Below are 14842 nucleotides of genomic sequence, written 5' to 3' on the forward strand. Positions count from 1 at the left end.
AATGGTTTCCGTTTTTCACCATTGAGGACAATGTTGGCTGTGGGTTTGTCATATATGGCCTTTATTATGTTGAGGAAAGATCCCTCTATACCTACTTTCTGCAGGGTTTTTATCATAAATGGGTGTTGAATTTTGTCGAAAGCTTTCTCTGCATCTATTGAGATGATCATATGGTTTTTCTCCTTCAACTTGTTAATATGGTGTATTACATTGATTGATTTGCGTATATTGAAGAATCCTTGCATTCCTGGGATAAACCCCACTTGATCATGGTGTATGATCCTTTTAATGTGCTCTTGGATTCTGTTTGCTAGTATTTTGTTGAGGATTTTTGCATCTATGTTCATCAGTGATATTGGCCTGTAGTTTTCTTTCTTTGTGACATCCTTGCCTGGTTTTGGTATCAAGGTGATGTCGGCCTCGTAGAATGAGTTTGGGAGTGTTCCTCCCTCTGCTATATTTTGGAAGAGTTTGAGAAGGATAGGTGTTAGCTCTTCTCTAAATGTTTGATAGAATTCACCTGTGAAGCCATCTGGTCCTGGGCTTTTGTTTGATGGAAGATTTTTAATCACAGTTTCAATTTCAGTGCTTGTGATTGGTCTATTCATATTTTCTATTTCTTCCTGAGTCAGTCTTGGCAGGTTGTGCATTTCTAAGAATGTGTCCATTTCTTCCAGGTTGTCCATTTTATTGGAATAGAGTTGCTTATAGTAATCTCTCATAATCTTTTGTATTTCTGCAGTGTCAGTTGTTACTTCTCCTTTTTCATTTCTAATTCTATTGATTTGAGTCTTCTCCCTTTTTTTCTTGATGAGTCTGGCTAATGGTTTGTCAATTTTGTTTATCTTCTCAAAGAACCAGCTTTTAGTTTGGTTGATCTTTGCTATCGTTTCCTTCATTTCTTTTTCATTTATTTCTGATCTGATCTTTATGATTTCTTTCCTTCTGCTAGCTTTGGGGTATTTTTGTTCTTCTTTCTCTAATTGCTTTAGGTGCAGGGTCAGGTTGTTTACTCGAAATGCTTCCTGTTTCTTAAGGTGGGATTGTATTGCTATAAACTTCCCCCTTAGAACTGCTTTTGCTGCGTCCCATAGGTTTTGGGTCGTCGTGTCTCCATTGTCATTTGTTTCTAGGTATTTTTTAATTTCCCCTTTGATTTCTTCAGTGATCACTTTGTTATTAAGTAGTGTATTGTTTAGCCTCCATGTGTTTGTATTTTTTACAGCTCTTTTCCTGTAATTGATATCTAGTCTCATAGCATTGTGGTCAGAAAAGATACTTGATACAATTTCAATTTTCTTAAATTTACCAAGGCTTGATTTGTGACCCAAGATATGATCTATCCTGGAGAATGTTCCATGAGCACTTGAGAAAAATGTGTATTCTGTGTTTTTGGATGGAATGTCCTATAAATATCAATTAAGTCCATCTTGTTTAATGTATCATTTAAAGCTTGTGTTTCCTTATTTATTTTCATTTTGGATGATCTGTCCATTGGTGAAAGTGGGGTGTTAAAGTCCCCTACTATGATTGTGTTACTGTTGATTTCTCCTTTTATGGCTGTTAGTATTTGCCTTATGTATTGAGGTGCTCCTATGTTGGGTGCATAAATATTTACAATTGTTATATCTTCTTCTTGGATCGATCCCTTTATCATTATGTAGTGTCCTTCTTTGTCTCTTCTAATAGTCGTTATTTTAAAGTCTATTTTGTCTGATATGAGAATTGCTACTCCAGCTTTCTTTTGGTTTCCATTTGCATGGAATATCTTTTTCCATCCCCTTACTTTCAGTCTGTATGTGTCTCTAGGTCTGAAGTGGGTCTCTTGTAGACAGCATATATATGGGTCTTGTTTTTGTATCCATTCAGCCAATCTGTGTCTTTTGGTGGGAGCATTTAGTCCATTTACATTTAAGGTAATTATCGATATGTATGTTCCTATTCCCATTTTCTTAATTGTTTTGGGTTCGTTATTGTAGGTCTTTTCCTTCTGTTGTGTTTCTTGCCTAGAGAAGTTCCTTTAGCATTTGTTGTAAAGCTGGTTTGGTGGTGCTGAACTCTCTCAGCTTTTGCTTGTCTGTAAAGGTTTTAATTTCTCCATCAAATCTGAATGAGATCCTTGCTGGGTAGAGTAATCTTGGTTGCAGGTTTTTCTCCTTCATCACTTTAATTATGTCCTGCCACTCCCTTCTGGCTTGTAGAGTTTCTGCTGAGAGATCAGCTGTTATCCTGATGGGGATTCCCTTGTGTGTTATTTGTTGTTTTTGCCTTGCTGCTTTTTTTTTTTTTTTTTTTTTTTCCATTTTTTTTTTAAGTTTATTTATTTATTTTTTTAATTAGTTTCTGCTTTATAACAAAGTGAATCAGTCATACATATACATCTGTTCCCACATCCCTTCCCTCATGCATCTCCCTCCCTCCCACCCTCCCCATCCCACCCCTCCAGGCGGTCACAAAGCACCGAGCTGATCTCCCTGTGCTCTGCGGCTGCTTCCCACTATCTATCTACCTTACGTTTGGTAGTGTATACACGTCCATGCCTCTCTTTCGCCTTGTCACAGCCCACCCTTCCCCCTCCCCATATCCTCAAGTCCATTCTCAAGTAGGTCTGCGTCTTCATTCCCGTTTTGCCCCTAGGTTCTTCATGACATTTTTTTTTTAAATTCCGTATATATGTGTTAGCATACGGTATTTGTCTTTCTCTTTCTGACTAACTTCACTCTGTATGACAGACTCTAGGTCTATCCACCTCATTACAAATAGCTCAGTTTCGTTTCTTTTTATGGCTGAGTAATATTCCATTGTATATATGTGCCACATCTTCTTTATCCATTCATCCGATGATGGACACTTAGGTTGTTTCCAGCTCCGGGCTATTGTGAATAGAGCTGCAATGAACATTTTGGTACATGTCTCTTTTTGAATTATGGTTTTCTCAGGGTATATGCCCAGTAGTGGGATTGCTGGGTCATATGGTAGTTCTATTTGTAGTTTTTTAAGGAACCTCCATACCGTTCTCCATAGTGGCTGTACCAATTCACATTCCCACCAGCAGTGCAAGAGTGTTCCCTTTTCTCCACACCCTCTCCAGCATTTATTGTTTCTAGATTTCTTTTTTTTTTTTTTTTAATTAGTTTCTGCTTTATAACAAAGTGAATCAGTCATACATATACATCTGTTCCCACATCCCTTCCCTCATGCATCTCCCTCCCTCCCACCCTCCCCATCCCACCCCTCCAGGCGGTCACAAAGCACCGAGCTGATCTCCCTGTGCTCTGCGGCTGCTTCCCACTATCTATCTACCTTACGTTTGGTAGTGTATACACGTCCATGCCTCTCTTTCGCCTTGTCACAGCCCACCCTTCCCCCTCCCCATATCCTCAAGTCCATTCTCAAGTAGGTCTGCGTCTTCATTCCCGTTTTGCCCCTAGGTTCTTCATGACATTTTTTTTTTTTAAATTCCGTATATATGTGTTAGCATACGGTATTTGTCTTTCTCTTTCTGACTAACTTCACTCTGTATGACAGACTCTAGGTCTATCCACCTCATTACAAATAGCTCAGTTTCGTTTCTTTTTATGGCTGAGTAATATTCCATTGTATATATGTGCCACATCTTCTTTATCCATTCATCCGATGATGGACACTTAGGTTGTTTCCAGCTCCGGGCTATTGTGAATAGAGCTGCAATGAACATTTTGGTACATGTCTCTTTTTGAATTATGGTTTTCTCAGGGTATATGCCCAGTAGTGGGATTGCTGGGTCATATGGTAGTTCTATTTGTAGTTTTTTAAGGAACCTCCATACCGTTCTCCATAGTGGCTGTACCAATTCACATTCCCACCAGCAGTGCAAGAGTGTTCCCTTTTCTCCACACCCTCTCCAGCATTTATTGTTTCTAGATTCCTTGATGATGGCCATTCTGACTGGTGTGAGATGATATCTCATTGTAGTTTTGATTTGCATTTCTCTAATGATTAATGATGTTGAGCATTCTTTCATGTGTTTGTTGGCAGTCTGTATATCTTCTTTGGAGAAATGCCTATTTAAGTCTTCTGCCCATTTTTGGATTGGGTTGTCTGTTTTTTTGCTATTGAGCTGCATGAGCTGTTTATAAATTTTGGAGATTAATCCTTTGTCAGTTGCTTCATTTGCAAATATTTTCTCCCATTCTGAGGGTTGTCTTTTGGTCTTCTTTATGGTTTCCTTTGCTGTGCAAAAGCTTTGAAGTTTCATTAGGTCCCATTTGTTTATCTTTGTTTTTATTTCCATTTCTCTAGGAGGTGGGTCCAAAAGGATCTTGCTGTGATTTATGTCATAGAGTGTTCTACCTATGTTTTCCTCTAAGAGTTTGATAGTTTCTGGCCTTACATTTAAGTCTTTAATCCATTTTGAGCTTATTTTTGTGTATGGTGCTAGGGAATGATCTAATCTCAAACTTTTACATGTCCCTGTCCAGTTTTCCCAGCACCACTTATTGAAGAGGCTGTCCTTTCTCCACTGTACATTCCTGCCTCCTTTATCAAAGATAAGTTGGCCATATGTGCGTGGGTTTATCTCTGGGCTTTCTATCCTGATCCACTGATCTATCTTTCTGTTTTTATGCCAGTACCAGACTGTCTTAATTACTGTAGCTTTGTAGTATAGTCTGAAGTCAGGGAGCCTGATTCCTCCAGCTCCGTTTTTCGTTCTCAAGATTGCTTTAGCTATTCGGGGCCTTTTGTTTTTCCAAACAAATTTTGAAATTTTTTGTTCTAGTTCTGTGAAAAATGCCATTGGTAGTTTGATAGGGATTGCATTGAATCTGTAGATTGCTTTCGGTAGTAGAGTCATTTTCACAATATTGATTCTTCCAATCCAGGAGCATGGTATATCTCTCCATCTATTTGTATCATCTTTAATTTCTTTCATCAGTGTCTTATAGTTTTCTGCATACAGGTCTTTTGTCTCCTTAGGTAGGTTTATTCCTAGATATTTTATTCTTTTTGTTGCGATGGTAAATGGGAGTGTTTTCTTGATTTCATTTTCAGATTTTTCATCATTAGTGTATAGGAATGCCAGAGATTTCTGTACATTAATTTTATATCCTGCTACTTTACCAAATTCATTGATTAGCTCTAGTAGTTTTTCGGTAGCATCTTTAGGATTCTCTATGTATAGTATCATGTCATCTGCAAACAGTGACAGCTTTACTTCTTCTTTTCCAATTTGGATTCCTTTTATTTCCTTTTCTTCTCTGATGGCTGTGGCTAAAACTTCCAAAACTATGTTGAATAAGAGTGGTGAGAGTGGGCAGCCTTGTCTTGTTCCTGATCTTAGTGGAAATGGTTTCCGTTTTTCACCATTGAGGACAATGTTGGCTGTGGGTTTGTCATATATGGCCTTTATTATGTTGAGGAAAGATCCCTCTATACCTACTTTCTGCAGGGTTTTTATCATAAATGGGTGTTGAATTTTGTCGAAAGCTTTCTCTGCATCTATTGAGATGATCATATGGTTTTTCTCCTTCAACTTGTTAATATGGTGTATTACATTGATTGATTTGCGTATATTGAAGAATCCTTGCATTCCTGGGATAAACCCCACTTGATCATGGTGTATGATCCTTTTAATGTGCTCTTGGATTCTGTTTGCTAGTATTTTGTTGAGGATTTTTGCATCTATGTTCATCAGTGATATTGGCCTGTAGTTTTCTTTCTTTGTGACATCCTTGCCTGGTTTTGGTATCAAGGTGATGTCGGCCTCGTAGAATGAGTTTGGGAGTGTTCCTCCCTCTGCTATATTTTGGAAGAGTTTGAGAAGGATAGGTGTTAGCTCTTCTCTAAATGTTTGATAGAATTCACCTGTGAAGCCATCTGGTCCTGGGCTTTTGTTTGATGGAAGATTTTTAATCACAGTTTCAATTTCAGTGCTTGTGATTGGTCTATTCATATTTTCTATTTCTTCCTGAGTCAGTCTTGGCAAGTTGTGCATTTCTAAGAATGTGTCCATTTCTTCCAGGTTGTCCATTTTATTGGAATAGAGTTGCTTATAGTAATCTCTCATAATCTTTTGTATTTCTGCAGTGTCAGTTGTTACTTCTCCTTTTTCATTTCTAATTCTATTGATTTGAGTCTTCTCCCTTTTTTTCTTGATGAGTCTGGCTAATGGTTTGTCAATTTTGTTTATCTTCTCAAAGAACCAGCTTTTAGTTTGGTTGATCTTTGCTATCGTTTCCTTCATTTCTTTTTCATTTATTTCTGATCTGATCTTTATGATTTCTTTCCTTCTGCTAGCTTTGGGGTATTTTTGTTCTTCTTTCTCTAATTGCTTTAGGTGCAGGGTCAGGTTGTTTACTCGAAATGCTTCCTGTTTCTTAAGGTGGGATTGTATTGCTATAAACTTCCCCCTTAGAACTGCTTTTGCTGCGTCCCATAGGTTTTGGGTCGTCGTGTCTCCATTGTCATTTTTTTCTAGGTATTTTTTAATTTCCTCTTTGATTTCTTCAGTGATCACTTCGTTATTGAGTAGTGTATTGTTTAGCCTCCATGTGTTTGTATTTTTTACACATCTTTTCCTGTAATTGATGTCTAGTCTCATAGCATTGTGGTCGGAGAAGATACTTGATACAATTTCAATTTTCTTAAAATTACCGAGGCTTGATTTGTGACCCAAGATATGATCTATCCTGGAGAATGTTCCATGAGCACTTGAGAAAAATGTGTATTCTGTTGTTTTTGGATGGAATGTCCTATAAATATCAACTAAGTCCATCTCGTTTAATGTATCATTTAAAGCTTGTGTTTCCTTATTTATTTTCATTTTGGATGATCTGTCCATTGGTGAAAGTGGGGTGTTAAAGTCCCCTACTATGATTGTGTTACTGTTGATTTCTCCTTTTATGGCTGTTAGTATTTGCCTTATGTATTGAGGTGCTCCTATGTTGGGTGCATAAATATTTACAATTGTTATATCTTCTTCTTGGATCGATCCCTTTATCATTATGTAGTGTCCTTCTTTGTCTCTTCTAATAGTCGTTATTTTAAAGTCTATTTTGTCTGATATGAGAATTGCTACTCCAGCTTTCTTTTGGTTTCCATTTGCATGGAATATCTTTTTCCATCCCCTTACTTTCAGTCTGTATGTGTCTCTAGGTCTGAAGTGGGTCTCTTGTAGACAGCATATATATGGGTCTTGTTTTTGTATCCATTCAGCCAATCTGTGTCTTTTGGTGGGAGCATTTAGTCCATTTACATTTAAGGTAATTATCGATATGTATGTTCCTATTCCCATTTTCTTAATTGTTTTGGGTTCGTTATTGTAGGTCTTTTCCTTCTGTTGTGTTTCTTGCCTAGAGAAGTTCCTTTAGCATTTGTTGTAAAGCTGGTTTGGTGGTGCTGAACTCTCTCAGCTTTTGCTTGTCTGTAAAGGTTTTAATTTCTCCATCAAATCTGAATGAGATCCTTGCTGGGTAGAGTAATCTTGGTTGCAGGTTTTTCTCCTTCATCACTTTAATTATGTCCTGCCACTCCCTTCTGGCTTGTAGAGTTTCTGCTGAGAGATCAGCTGTTATCCTGATGGGGATTCCCTTGTGTGTTATTTGTTGTTTTTGCCTTGCTGCTTTTAATATGATTTCTTTGTGTTTAATTTTTGACAGTTTGATTAATATGTGTCTTGGCGTATTTCTCCTTGGATTTATTCTGTATGGGACTCTCTGTGCCTCCTGGACTTGATTAACTATTTCCTTTCCCATATTAGGGAAGTTTTCAACTATAATCTCTTCAAATATTTTCTCAGTCCCTTTCTTTTTCTCTTCTTCTTCTGGAACCCCTATAATTCGAATGTTGGTGCGTTTAATATTGTCCCAGAGGTCTCTGAGACTGTCCTCTGTTCTTTTCATTCTTTTTTCTTTATTTTGCTCTGCAGCAGTTATTTCCACTATTTTATCTTCCACCTCACTTATCCGTTCTTCTGCCTCAGTTATTCTGCTATTGATCCCATCTAGAGTATTTTTTATTTCATTTATTGTGTTTTTAATCGATGCTTGATTCATCTTTAGTTCTTCTAGGTCCTTGTTAACTGTTTCTTGCATTTTGTCTATTCTATTTCCAAGATTTTGGATCTGGGAAATAGAATCTTGGATCATCTTTACCATCATTATTCTGAATTCTTTTTCAGGTAGACTGCCTATTACCTCTTCATTTGTTAGGTCTGGTGGGTTTTTATCTTGCTCCTTCTCCTGCTGTGTGTTTTTCTGTCTTCTCATTTTGCTTATGTTACTGTGTTTGGGGTCTCCTTTTTGCAGGCCGCAGGTTCGTAGTTCCCGTTGTTTTTGGTGTCTGTCCCCAGTGGCTAAGGTTGGTTTAGTGGGTTGTGTAGGCTTCCTGGTGGAGGGGGCTAGTGCCTGTGTTCTGGTGGATGAGGCTGGATCTTGTCTTTCTGGTGGGCAGGTCCACGACAGACACTTTTTATTTTTTTTTATTTTTTATAAATTTATTTATTTATTTAATTTTTGCTGTGTTGGGTCTTCATTTCTGTGCGAGGGCTTTCTCCAGTTGTGGCGAGTGGGGCCCACTCTTCATCGCGGTGCGCAGGCCTCTCACTGTCACGGCCTCTCCTGTTGCGGAGCACAGGCTCCAGATGCGCAGGCTCAGTAGCTGTGGCTCACGGGCTTAGTTGCTCCGCAGCATGTGGGATCTTCCCAGACCAGGGCTCGAACCCGTGTCCCCTGCATTGGCAGGCAGATTCTTAACCACTGCGCCACCAGGGAAGCCCCAGACACTTTTTAGACAGAAGAATGGTTACTCACGACACGCTCCCCCTAAGAAACTCCTGCCCAGGCCATAGCTGCCGTGCACCACTGCTCTGAGCCCTCCATGTGCCCTGTGGGCATTATCTCCTTTGGGAGGATTCCACCCATATGTCCCTTTTCTGTGACACCTCAGGCTAACAACTAGAGGCCCCTACGCACATCAAGAACCTGCCCAGGTCCCACAGCCAGCACGGGCATCTCTGGGTCATCAGCTTTCGTGGCCTTCATGTGCTACGTTTCTTACTCAGGTTTTCACAATTTGGAAAGCATGGGCTGCGTGGCTGTTAGGAAGAGGTTGATGCCACCTGGCAACTGGCTGGCCGCATGGGTGGGGGCATGTCTGTGGTCGTGGCAGCTTATGCCTTGCAGTCGTGACGGCCCCCGTGGTCACTGAGGCTCGCCTGGCCTCCTTCAGCCGCCTTCTCTTGTCCTTCCTGAACCTTCCTGGGCGTCCCCTTGCCCAGGGCAGTTGACTCAGGCTCCAGAGCTTCCCTTAAAGCTGCCCCGTGCTTCTACCCACAATGGCCACCCCGTCTGAGTGCCCCCTCCCCGCGCCGGTGATCCAAGCTGCCCCTGCTGCACAGACACCACTTGGCCTCAGTGTTAGCCCCACATCTGTCCGGAATTCAGGGGGCGCGGCCCTGGCCAGGTCCACGTGAGGTTGGCAGGGGCGAGGGGTGGCATTTGAGAGGTTTGGATTGTTTTTGCTACAGACAAAGCGGTCATCTCTTCTGACAGCAGCTCAGCCCAGAGGCTGACGGTGATTACTCACCACCGTTTTCCTTAAAGTGTGTGGTATTTACCAAGTTCCAAAGTGGTTACCCACTTTCAGAAGTTAGGAGATTTCACATAAAAAATCCCAATTTCCAGCTTCTCCTGACAAATTGGCAGGTGTAGCAACACTAGTGGGCGTAGTGAGGGGTAAGCAGCCGCCCCTGTGACGAGCCCTCACCCCACGGCCCCCTGGGCGCTCCGCCAGCCCCGCAGCCTGGCAGACGCTGGCTCCTGTTGGGTTTCAAATATGCAGCCCCTTCTCCTGACTCTTCCCCTTTTCTCCAGGTTGTCTGTTTTCCCTGGAAAAAAATTTTCTTTCATTTTCCCTTCCTGGGCCTGAACAAATGTTCATTCAAGTCCTGAGTCCTCTATGAAGAGAACTGGAGAAGCTGGGAGGGTAAAAGAGTCTAGACCCTTGGCCACATGTCCTGAGCCTGTCATGGCGTCTCCCTGCACCCATGTGTGAATCTATTCTGTCCCCCAGGTGGAGGCCACGAGCAGGAAGGAGAAGGCCAAGCAGAGGCCGCTGGCCCTGAACACCGTGGAGATGCTGCGTGTAGCCAGCTCTTCCCTGGGTGAGTGTGGATGTTGCCTCAAAGCCCCCAGGAGACTTCTTGGGGCAGGCACATGGCGTCTTGACAGTGGCGATTGTGACGATGGCTGCTACCTGAGGGGGACAGCTGCAGTGGCGTCCCTGGTGCAGGGAGAGGCCAGGTGTGGGCGGGGCACTCGACAGGTGTGACAGCTGTGACGTGGCCCTGAGCCTCGTTTCTACCATAGCGAGGAGGTTGTGCTAGAAGGTTGGTCTGGAGCTGGCAGCCTCCAGGCATTGGTGGCCCCTCTGCAGCCTCAGGAAACCGTGGGCACCATCCTCTCAGGGCAGCACCTCCAGGGATGCTCGAGAGGCAGCGATGACATGGAGTGACCGCTCGCTGAGGCCAGCTTCTGCAGGTTGGGGAGGAGCAGGAGCACGAACCCCATCAGTGCCCCGCAGCGCTGTGAGCGCGGACGCACCCGGGGGCTCAGGACGGAGGGCGCGTGTGGACCATAGGGCATGGGTGTGACCCCAGGCCGAGTAGGACACAGGCGCTCTGAAGGCCACGTTCAGCAGTACGGCTACCAGCGTCTCGAGGGTGACCCGGGGTGTCCCTGCCCTGGTGGGGGAGCTTGGCCTTGGATCGGGCCGTGTGGCCCCCACCTCCCAGGAGCCTGGGCACCTGGCCCGGGGGTGCCTGCTGTCCCGGCGTCCAGGCTGCTGAGCCTGCATGTCCGGCAGGGATGGGCCCACAGCACGCCATGCAGACCGCAGAGCGGCTCTACACGCAGGGCTACATCAGCTACCCGCGCACCGAGACCACCCACTACCCCGAGAGCTTCGACCTGAAGGGGCCTCTGCGGCAACAGGCCAACCACCCCTACTGGGCCGACACGGTGAGGCCAGGACCCCACGGGCCAGGCCAGGATGGGCAGCCGCTCCTCCCGTGAGGGTTGGCAGCCTTGCTAGGCTCATGCCTTGCTCCGGGCTTTCCCCTCAGGTGAAGCGGCTGTTAGCGGAAGGTATCAACCGCCCACGGAAAGGCCACGACGCTGGCGACCATCCCCCCATCACCCCCATGAAGTCTGCCACGGAGGCTGAATTAGGTATGGGGGCTCCCCCCAGAAGTTTGCGCACACGTGAACACACACATGCACGCACACGCGTGCGTTTCAAGCTTCCCAGGAGGGCCAGGTGAGGAGCTTTGGCTACATGGCACCTTTGGACGGGGTCAGGCCCCATCAGCATTGTGGGCCCCCACCGGCCCCGGCTGCAGTTAAGGGGCCACCTGAAGGTTGTGCTCTGTCGCCATGGACTGGACAGGAGTGAAGTGGTGGCGGCAGGTGTGTGATGTGCAGGCAGGCGCTGGAGCAGGCCAGGCAGGAGACCACAGATGGAGTGGGATGAGACTGGGGCAGGGTGACAGGCTCAACCATGGGGCGCCCTTACTTCCCACCCTCGAGGCCCTGCTGGTGGCCTGCGCGCTGGGAGAAGGCAGGAGAGGGAGACAGGAGCCCCTGTGCACAGCCCCAGTCTGAAGCGATGGTGGCAGGTCACTTACGTGGTAGGTCAGGCCTTGAAGCGCAGTCCCACCCAGAAAAAGGGCCTGAAAGAGCCACCGAGGCCTGGAGACACTTGCGGTCCTTCCTGTTGTCCCCTCCCCCTTCGAGGGCTTAGAGCAGGCCAGCCCTGGCGCCTAGGCCCTGCTGCTGGAGCACAAGTGCCGGGGCTGCTTGGAGCCAGAGCCCGGCACTGAGCAGCCGCGCCATTTGCAGGCGGCGAGGCCTGGCGGCTGTACGAGTACATCACCAGGCACTTCATTGCTACGGTCAGCCACGACTGCAAGTACCTGCAGAGCACCATCTCCTTCCGGATCGGGCCTGAGCGCTTCACCTGCACAGGCAAGACCGTCATCTCCCCAGGTAGGTGGAGCCAGGCAGGCGCCTCTCCCACCTCCGCGGACATGGCCACCGGCCCTGAGTGTCAGCGCCTGGTCTCCGCAGGTTTCACGGAGATCATGCCTTGGCAGAGTGTGCCCCTGGAGGAGAGCCTGCCCACCTGCCAGAGGGGCGACACCTTCGCCGTGGCTGAGGTCAAGATGCTGGAGAAGCAGACGAGCCCCCCTGACTACCTGACGGAGGCTGAGCTCATCACGCTCATGGAGAAGCACGGCATCGGTGGGTCCGGGCCCAGGGCTCCCATCCCAGGGCTGGGGCCCAGTGTGGCCAGCTGAGCCTGCAGGGTGGCCGCGGGCAGGCCCTTGCCGAGGCCTCCACCTCAGGACCTGGCCTTGCCTGTAAAGGCCAACACGCACCCTTACAGGCACTAACTACCACCCCCAGAGCTGAGTGTTGGCCCAGGTTGCCAGTGACTCACCCACAGGGAGGACACAAAACTCAGACAAATCCACAAGGCGACAGGAAAGCCAAGTTCCCACGGCACTGCTTCCCTGCGCGGGGGGTGGACGTGCCCCACCAGGGAGGTAGTGAGCTCAAAACTGGGGTCGCTGATGCATATGTCTCACGGGTGAGGGTCTCTCCCAGTCCCCAGGCCCAGGGGCTGTGACCTGAGGCCTCACACCCCGGGGGATGGCCTTGGGCCGGTGCTGCCTCCCCAGGTGGTGCTTGCTCCGACGGGTGCTGCCTGTTCCCTGATGGGCTGCCCCAGCTCACCGGGCCCCTCACAGTTGACAGGCTCTGGAGGACTGTGGGACAACCAGGCCACAGTATCTGGACTCTGTTCCATCACTAACAGTCCTGCGGGTACCTTGCCAGGGAGCCTCTTACCTGTGCCCGGGGTCCTGGTGACAGTGGTGGCCTTACCAGGAGAGCTGGGCTGCTGCTTCCAGGGGCCTGGGTGCCTGCAGTGGGTCCTGGTGGTCCTCAGCCTGCTGCGGGTGTGGGCGCCGCTCACCCAGCACCCTCTGTCCCTTCTCGTTGATGGGACGTCCGTGGCTTCTCGTGGCCGCACACTAGACAGTGTCACGGACCCCCCGACAGCGGTCAAGGGTGGCCCTGTTGACCAGGGGCCCCGGGGCTGTGCCGAGTGCAGGAGGTGCCGCGGGAGTGTGCGGTGCAGCACTGCAGAGCTGCATGGGGCTCAGAGCCTGGCCCACCTCATCCTGCCAGCCATGGACCTCAGGGAGCAGTAAAGGCAGCATCTGGCAGTGCCAGACGACCTTGATGTCTTTGGGGCAGGTGCACCCCGCAGCTGGGAGCCTGCCCTGGGGGCTGATCACGAGGGACCGGGAGCCAGCAAGTGGGCAAACCCGGGCAGGTTTTGGAGGGACAATTTGTCAGGGAGGCTCCTCTGCATTTGGGGGGCTGGGGCCTTGGTTCTGGAAAGGTGTGGGTGCCACAGGGTCAAGACAGGGAGAGGCCAAGGAGGGCACATTTCCAAATGTGAGGAGCAGGCGACCGAGCTCTGTGACTTTGGCGGAGTTCCTTAGTCTCTCTGAGCTGGAAACATCGACGCTGGGTTCACAGGAGAGCCCAGAAAAGGCCTGTGGTGTGGTGCCCAGGGGCAGGGCTGAGAACCGGGGGCCACGAGGCAGGCGGCGGTGAAGGGGGAGCCAAGTCTGACAGGGCCCTGCTGTGTCTCAGGGACGGATGCCAGCATCCCCGTACACATCAACAACATCTGCCAGCGTAACTACGTGGTCGTGGAGAGTGGGCGCCGGCTCAAGCCCACCAACCTTGGTATTGTACTGGTGCACGGCTACTACAAGATTGGTGAGTCCAGCTGCCGGGCGCCTCCCCTCACAGACCCGGCCCTGCAGTGAGCCCGCAGCTCCCACCGCAAGGAGGCCGCTCTGGCCATGCCCAGGACCTGCCGTAGCAGGGCTGATGGACACGTGGGTGTGTGTAGGGTCCAAAAGGGGGGACGTGGGCTCTTCCCTGCAGACTGGGCCCTGGGGTCCTTGCTGCGGTGCCGTCTGTGTGTCCTGAGGAGTCCTGAGGGGCCCATGGGAGATGGAGTACAGACCCCACCCAAGCAGCTTCGTCCTGTGACGCTGTCCTGGAGGCGGGGTGTCCTGGCCACCACACACGGGGTGCCGGGGGAGATCACAGGTGGGGGCAGCCCTGGCCCCGTGGCACAAGGGCTCACAGTGCGTCCCCTGCTCCGCAGATGTGGAGCTGGTGCTCCCCACCATTCGCAGTGCAGTGGAGAAGCAGCTGAACCTGATCGCCCAGGGTAAAGCCGACTACCGCCAGGTCCTGGGCCACACCCTGGACGTCTTCAAGAGGAAGTTCCACTACTTCGTGGACTCCATCGCGGGTGAGGCCCGCCTCTTCCCTGCTCCTGGGCCAGAGGACCCTGGTCAGGGCTGCCGCCTCCGGCAGCGATACCAGCTCCCAGATCAAGGCTCTGAGCTCCAGGCCATTGTCGGGATTACAGAGCGAGTGTAGTGACAGCACATGCAGCACACGCGGCTCGTGTGACAAACAGGGCAGCCGCTTGCCGCTCAGTTACTGACGCAAAGACCCCCACCCTCAGGGGTGACCGTATTTACCCTCAGACTCTTGGCCACGTGCACTAGCTCCTTCAAGCCTGCCCAGTATACCGGATGTCGTAGAGGTGGGCACCCTGGGGTCGGGGTGTGAGTCCCACCCTGCTCACTTTCAGGCATGGATGAGCTGATGGAGGTGTCCTTCTCGCCCCTGGCGGCCACCGGCAAGCCCCTTTCCCGCTGTGGGAAGTGCCACCGGTTCATGAAGTACATACAGGTAGGGGGGAGGGG

General features: G+C 48.4%; 1 protein-coding gene across 5 annotated transcripts in view; it reads left to right on the forward strand.

Moving 5' to 3' along the window:
* TOP3B (DNA topoisomerase III beta) overlaps positions 1 to 14842 on the forward strand; it is a 121376-nt gene that overhangs the window by 104637 nt on the left and 1897 nt on the right. For all 5 annotated transcript variants that reach the window (XM_081252430.1, XM_081252427.1, XM_081252431.1 and 2 more), the window contains 8 exons: positions 10051 to 10141; positions 10843 to 10997; positions 11102 to 11207; positions 11877 to 12023; positions 12105 to 12278; positions 13704 to 13832; positions 14230 to 14379; positions 14728 to 14828. In XM_081252430.1, the coding sequence (XP_081108556.1) occupies positions 10051 to 10141; positions 10843 to 10997; positions 11102 to 11207; positions 11877 to 12023; positions 12105 to 12278; positions 13704 to 13832; positions 14230 to 14379; positions 14728 to 14828 (1053 nt within the window). The remainder of the gene's footprint in view (positions 1 to 10050; positions 10142 to 10842; positions 10998 to 11101; positions 11208 to 11876; positions 12024 to 12104; positions 12279 to 13703; positions 13833 to 14229; positions 14380 to 14727; positions 14829 to 14842) is intronic.

Source organism: Mesoplodon bidens (assembly GCF_964165515.1).
Source record: "Mesoplodon bidens genome assembly, chromosome: 13".
Taxonomy (NCBI): Eukaryota; Metazoa; Chordata; class Mammalia; order Artiodactyla; family Ziphiidae; genus Mesoplodon; species Mesoplodon bidens.